Source organism: Sinohyriopsis cumingii, chromosome 6 (genome assembly GCF_028554795.1).
Source record: "Sinohyriopsis cumingii isolate HCF-2022 chromosome 6, ASM2855479v2, whole genome shotgun sequence".
Taxonomy (NCBI): domain Eukaryota; kingdom Metazoa; phylum Mollusca; class Bivalvia; order Unionida; family Unionidae; genus Sinohyriopsis; species Sinohyriopsis cumingii.
Window position 1 is genome coordinate 85,511,839 of NC_142966.1, and position 7,101 is coordinate 85,518,939.

Genomic DNA, 7,101 nt, shown 5'->3' on the forward strand with positions numbered 1-7,101 from the left:
ATAATGACATGAAGTTATATAGGTCGAATAGCCTACATACATACATACATACATACATACATTTGCCTATTGGCATTAACTTTTTTCCATCCCTTTCTAGGGATGAACACAGAATAAATTGGCCGCAAACACAGAATTACATATTGCATACATACAATACACGGACGGATGTTAAGTACCAAGAAAAGCGTCCCTACTGACCGAAGTCCCTGCATGAATGACATAATTTTAGAAAATAATATGTCAGGACTATATACAAAATCGTTGAACGCACCAATTACTATGTGTGTGTGTGTGTGTATGTGTGTGTGTGTGTGTGTGTGTGTGTGTGTGTGTGTGATTCGGATTTTTAACATAATTTTAACAATTTTCAGTCGTATCGCTACAATATCGGCAATGTGACAGTTCATAGTGATGTCTATCACTGGAGCATCATGCCGCAGACATGTAGTATGATGTCCCATCCAGTCACATTATCCTGACACCAGGCCGACAAGCAAAGAGTAACCTGTAGAATCAGTAATCCATGAAAATTGTCGACTAGTTTAGGTCAGAGATACATTACAAGGAAGATTCGGATTTCATATACTGAGTACGTCTATATCTCTGAATACGTGTACAAAATATTTCTACCTGTATCATGTGATATCCACGTGGGAATGCAAGCCGAGCTATAGAGCAAAACGGCTGTTTTCTTGTGGTATCTCTATTTAAATGGAACAGAGTTCAATGATGGTTCTTTCAGATATTTTAATAAGACTTTGAGTTCCACCTTCACTGATTTATTCTCATGTTTTGTGACACTATTCCGGGACGGTGGACTATGAATTAGGTAATACCAGTTTTCACTTGAAATATTAGAATTCTTCCTCCACCACGCATATTCACCGGTAAGTAACCTAATCGACATATAAGCGTTTCGGGTAAAAGAATGAAAATTTTCACGCTGGCAGTTAGCATGGTCAATGCGACCGTACATCCTCAAAGGCGTTGCAGTATCAAATGTCTTACTGTAAACATGGACATTAAAACATGCATAAAATTGTTACATCTTCGAAGTATAGCGGCTCTGGAATAGCTAATCAACTGTAGACAAAAGAAGCAGCACAATGAACAAATACACCTTGCTAGTAGCTCCCAACATGGGTATATTGTCTAAATTATTGCTCAGTAGTAATGTAGGTTTTTAAGGGTCAAATATTAACGTGCAATGGATCATTGTACAGGTACATATGAATTCGCTAAACGTCCCTTCAACTTCATTTGAACTAAAGAGTCATGCGCTGAGTGCATGCGTACCACAGTTGCTTATATTTCCTCCATGTGTGAAGTTTTCGTCGAATTTGTGGATTTGTAGAGAAATTAAAGACTTTGCAGAATTCTTTCGTAATTTTATAGTGCGTGGTGACTTTGCAGATTTTCATTATGTTCATTTTTTATCACACATACCACAGTGGATGAAGTTGCAAAGCTTGACCTTAAACAACGATATAGTATACATGCAAATCATGTTATGATTCATAAATTTGTACATTTTTATGGCAAAAATAAACCCACCAGCTTCACGCACGCCCTAAATCTAAAGGAATATGACTGTTTAATTTGTAGATTTGTTGTAGACTGATTTATTTGAAGTATTTATTTTTCAATATTTTAGGCACAGTCTTCAAAAGGAATAAATAATTAGATAACATGTAAGATACAATTTATCAAACAAAGCAAAGAGTACAAAATATCAAAATAATCTCATAAGTAAGGGCATTGACATTATGAATCACCACATTGACTTATAATGCAAGCTATGGAGAGTTTTGATCATATAAAATTATGGATGAGAATTCTGGAACATTTCTGATTGAACCAAACCGTCCCACACCATTGTATTGTCAAACGAAAATGTTTGGAACGACACATCGCCACCACCATGTTATAAAGTATGTATCAACTTGTTTACACTTTCTTTTTTTTCAAACATTTTATGTCAAATATTAAAATCCATTTGGATCATCGGACTCCTGCTTTTACGAGACACATTCGCATTTATGAATTATAAATGTTAGGAACTGTAATAAAAAGCACCATAAAATGTAAACTTTCATGTCCTTTTCTACAGTTTCCTTTCAATGCACAGTATCAGTGTGCCAGAACTGTTCTGTACAAGTCTTATAGTAATATCAGACCTTTGTTTCAATAGTATGTATTCAACAAAACATTTTTCATGCATGATTTATAACAATATAATCTATATGAGTATACAATGAAACGATATAAAGTAGTTAAATCATATACAAATATAAAATTTTACTTGGACAGTTTTAGTGTATATAATTAAGACCGCTCCGTAGGACTAGATGGTTAGACCGTCCTCCTCAGATGCGGGAGGTCGCTGGTTCGAAGACTTAAAATTGGTACTAGCAGATGCCCCGCACAGCACTCCGCATTATGAGGTCAGTGTTAGGCCTGGTGTCAGGAGATTGTGACTGGGTGGGATATGATGCTACTTGTCTGCGGCATGATGCCCCACTGCTAGGCATTACTATAAACTGCCGCACTTCAGAGATCGTAGCGATATGACTAAAATTTGGCTAAAGCTACCTTAAAATCTAAACCACACACACACACGTATATATATATATATATATATATATATATATATATATATATATATATATATATGCTTCACAGATCACTTAATGGTTACAAAAGATCGAATACAATTGTGTGCTTGTGACATGTGACTTTAGCTTCAAAGTTGCTTTGAAAATTGTATGAAGGTTTGCATTGCCATCTCTGTTTCTTCTACTCCGCAGTGCATATTTATTAGAAATAGGATTTAGGAATAAACCATTATTAAAGCTACCGCATTTGATTCTCAATCACCTGTGCCTGATCTTGATTTTCTAAAAATCTACAACATAATCCTAAAGAATTTTATGTTTGTCCAGATTCATGTAAGTTTTAAAATTTGGAAGGGATGGGTTACTAAATATTTCCATCGGTAATGTGTTTCACGATTAAACTGTGGAAGGCAAAGTGATGTTTGCTAATGTGTCGTTCGGCACAAAGGAGGTCGAAGGAGGGAACATTCTCCAAAAGTGAATTTAACAAAGTATTGTCGTCTTTGTCATAAAATTGTACTGTTCTCAAATAGCACTCGAATTTTGAGTAGTAAGTTTTAAAATGGCATATACAGGGATATAGTATGTGATTCCGATATAATCAAATGGATTGAGGACACCAGCACTGCAAACAAATTATATATCGTTAAGGGATATATATATATATATATATATATATATATATATATATATATATATATATATACATACATAGATATAAAATGTTTTCCTTAAGTGGAACTTATTTATAGTGCATCTCACTACTTTACAGATGTATTAATGGAGTGAATAATGGCAGCGATGAGAAGAAGAAATATTTGTAAGAGAATGGTGCTCGTCTGTGTTTTAGTTTGGATCGCCTATTACGGCATTTTATTATTTGCTGATGTATTCCATCAACAAGTGGAGAAAGTATGTATATACAAGAGCTACTCGAACAGTACGAAAAGAGCACATTTTTCGCATGAGGAAATCGAGAAAGACGTTATAAATATCAACCTGCAGGTTGAACCGCCCCCTTATGAGATTTCAGCTGAACACTTTCCAAATAACGGATCTTTCAGAATAGAAAGAATAATCCACCAAACATGGATTGACACAAATATTCCTGAAGACTTCCGAAAGCATGTCGCTTCATTCAAAAAACACCATCGCAATTATGTGTATATGTTCTGGACTGATACATTAGCGATGAAGTTTGTGGAGGCTATGTTTCCTATGATTCTGCCTTTCTACGTCAACTATCCGCGTAATCTTCAACGAGCTGATGCTGTACGATACATGATTTTATATGACTATGGAGGAGTTTATGCCGATCTTGATATTGTAAGTCTCCGTCCTCTTGATCCAATCTTGAGGAAATACTCCTGCGTCCTCTCACAAGAACCCTACCTCCATCCTATCTATTATAGTAATTTCTATGGTCTGGCATGTAATGCATTCATGGCCTGTCGCCGTCATCACCCCTTCATGAAGATCTTGGTGGACAATCTTCCTTCGTTCTCTGTGGCTGCAGATACACTTGATTCCACCGGGCCAAGATTTGTTACCATAATATACAGAAACTACATAGTCGACCATCCATACGTCAACAAAACGGATGCTGACGGTGTTTATTTAGCGCCGCCGGAATACTTCATGCCGTCTTCAGACCCTACCCTTCAAAAGGAAGTGGAAACGCTGTGTTCCAAGACAGAACTTATTCATTTGCAGAAATGGTTATGTGAAAGGTTCAAAAGAAAGGCCATGGGAGAACCCACAAATTACACATTTACTGACCACAAGTGGGCTCATTTAACCATGTCTTCAAAATCAAAAGTAAGAAAAAAAACCTTTAGCATCACAAACATTATTTCCGATGTAAAATTTTATATGCAAGAAGCATTCAAACAAGCTAAGAATAATGCAACGAAAACTCCGACTTCATGAATACATATTAAAAGTACAATCAATTTATTTCTAGAATTTTCTAACGCCAAATCATCCTCCTTGTGTTGAACCATGTGCATCGAATTATTGCTATTGGACCGATTTTAAATCTCGAATGATTTCATTATGGGAAACATTAAATTCTTGCCTATGTTCCACCAGATACACTAAAATATGTTACATGACCGAGTCGTTTTCTACATTTATGTAATTGATTCTACAATACATGTATATCTTTAATAAGGAAAATGCATAGATATTGTAATTCATCGTATTGCAACCAAGGTGAGAACTACAATGTTGAATATTTTATTGAAGTCTACTTAATCGACTCTAAGTTACTCTCATATTGATGAAAAATATTTCCACGAGCTCTCCATAGTTGACCACACACAACGAATTATTTTTTAGAACAGATTTTATGTAATATTCTACTGATGTAAACTGTTGCTTTGGTTTTTAGCTTAACATTAAACAAAGCAAAAACAAAGTTATATAATTTATGTCTCTGTAACTTCGCAATCCATCATATGGGGAACTCACAATTATACCTATTTCTTTGAGTTCATTAAAGCGACATTAAGTTACTTCCACACTGTTCCAAGATATTTGCACAAGTTCCCCATAGACAGATACATCAAAAACTGTTTTGAGTCGAATTTTGTTTTACAATTCGGTATGCTCTGCTGATGAAATGTATTGGTTTGATTCTGAAATCAAGTTTGAACGACGCGTTCGATTATCCGATTCATATTCCTGTAACTGCGTATTTAAACGAATGAGCAAAGCAATATTAGGTCTATTTTTATGGGCCCTCTGAGGAGATATTGACTGACTCTATTACTGATCCAGGATTGCGGATTTACTAACGCCAAAGCATTTTAAGTTCCATGTAAGTTTTTGTTAGTTTCCTACATGTAGAACTGAATCTAATCAAATGTTATAAGTATGTGGTTATCATAGTTTTGTTTACTTCGATTACCACACATATTGTTATTTATTAAAGCTTAATTCTTCGCTGAACTATGCTGAATCTCTCCTATGTATAATAACGTCCGAGAAAATCTGATGATTGTAACGCTCTTTGGCCATTTATTGCTTCATTCTCTTGATTAGAAAGAAACATTTTACGTTATAAAGAAGAAGTGCCTGCTCTGGGTATTCTGACAGAGACGATTACGATGACAGCATAAACTAACACCAATTGTCGGGCCGTGGGTCTGAGTTTGAAGGACATTGACTATACTGCACCCCCTTCCAATGGATTCGTATTACAGTGATGGTAAAAATGTAATATGCCGTATTTGTCCTTTTGTGGCATTGAGCTTCAGTTTGTTGCAAAAGAAAAGATTGGGTTTGGATGTTTTAGAATTAAGTTATATTTCACATATTGCCTTCCAAGAAATTGGTCAACGGTCTATGCGATTTTGAATGATCGACCCTCTGGCGATACTATATATGAAAGAGTTTCTATCTATCGAGTTTTACAGAAACGTGTGGCTATAGGACCTTATATAGACTCTTGACTTGTCAAAAAGCACAAAGAGGAAACAGATTGGAGCTTTATACCAAAGGTCGTAAATGAATTATTCCATAATAATTATATATCAATATTTAATGATACATTAACGATGAAAACAATTAGACTATTTTAATCCTAATATAGACTTGAACTTGAAATTAATTAAATAGCAGGGGAAAAGTCGTAAGGGTTAAATATTGTGACGGACTGATTAAAGGACCTTTATGTGCATGAATAGCACATCAGAGGCCGACAAACATTGGAGATTTGTTTGTCTTGTCCAAAACTATAATTAAAGGATACTCATTTCCTATTCACTGCATGTCAGTGTTCAGGTTTTAAAGAAGAACGAATGCCCAGGGACGTTGGCATTTTGTGCTTTTTTAAGTGTGTTTTGTGGAAGATACTCACTATTTGCAAAGCGAACAAAATCCAACGAATTAATTGGCCTAAGGGAAAGTTAAGATGGACATTGCAGAATGGATAAAATTGAAAGATAGTCAGACGTGAGTGTCAGGTGGAGGTTAATCATGTCTGAAGAAAACACGACCAACGTTATCATCCCCAACATCTAGGAACATGTAGTACAAGTCGACTACCAGGAACGTTTATTTGACAGTATGGGGCTGCTTGACTTGCTAAGGAATGGGGCCATTGATTAAAAGTGATTGGAATTTGAACAGTGAAAAATATGCAGTGAATATTGGTAGTCATGTTTGGCCTGTTGCACGAACACTTTCAACCAGACAGACATGTTTCGGGAAGACTATTAACTTCCCTTCATATGACTCGTCAGTTGAACAACGATAATAGCACTAACTGTTTGACATGATCCAGATTTTAAGGTTACCAAAAATGTCTGGATGACATTCAATTCCGACTTCAGAGAAATACTGAGGAAATAAGATGAACTCATTAGAGTACTTGCTGTAACCTGTCAGTCAATACTTCTTTATCACAAATAAAACTTAAAATTCGTGTACTGCAAAGAGAACACATCATCATTTGTTATAATAGACATGAAAAGGTTTT

General features: G+C 35.4%; 1 protein-coding gene across 2 annotated transcripts; it reads left to right on the forward strand.

Annotated features, from left to right (window-relative positions):
* Nucleotides 1-659: 659 nt before the first annotated feature.
* Nucleotides 660-5,570, forward strand: LOC149797362 (uncharacterized). Of its 2 annotated transcripts, none has more exons than XM_089962129.1 (2): nucleotides 660-890; nucleotides 3,391-5,570. In XM_089962129.1, exon 2 carries the CDS (start codon nucleotides 3,411-3,413, stop codon nucleotides 4,545-4,547), a length of 1,137 nt encoding a protein of 378 aa, XP_089818255.1. In that variant the 5' UTR covers nucleotides 660-890; nucleotides 3,391-3,410; the 3' UTR covers nucleotides 4,548-5,570. The 2 variants fall into 2 exon arrangements, with proteins under 2 accessions (XP_089818255.1, XP_089818256.1); XM_089962130.1 differs by having other exon boundaries at nucleotides 660-832.
* Nucleotides 5,571-7,101: the final 1,531 nt, after the last annotated feature.

Bases quoted from the DNA above. Each gene is read 5' to 3' on its own strand.
- LOC149797362 (XM_089962129.1), top strand. From the start codon at position 3,411: ATGGCAGCGATGAGAAGAAGAAATATTTGTAAGAGAATGGTGCTCGTC.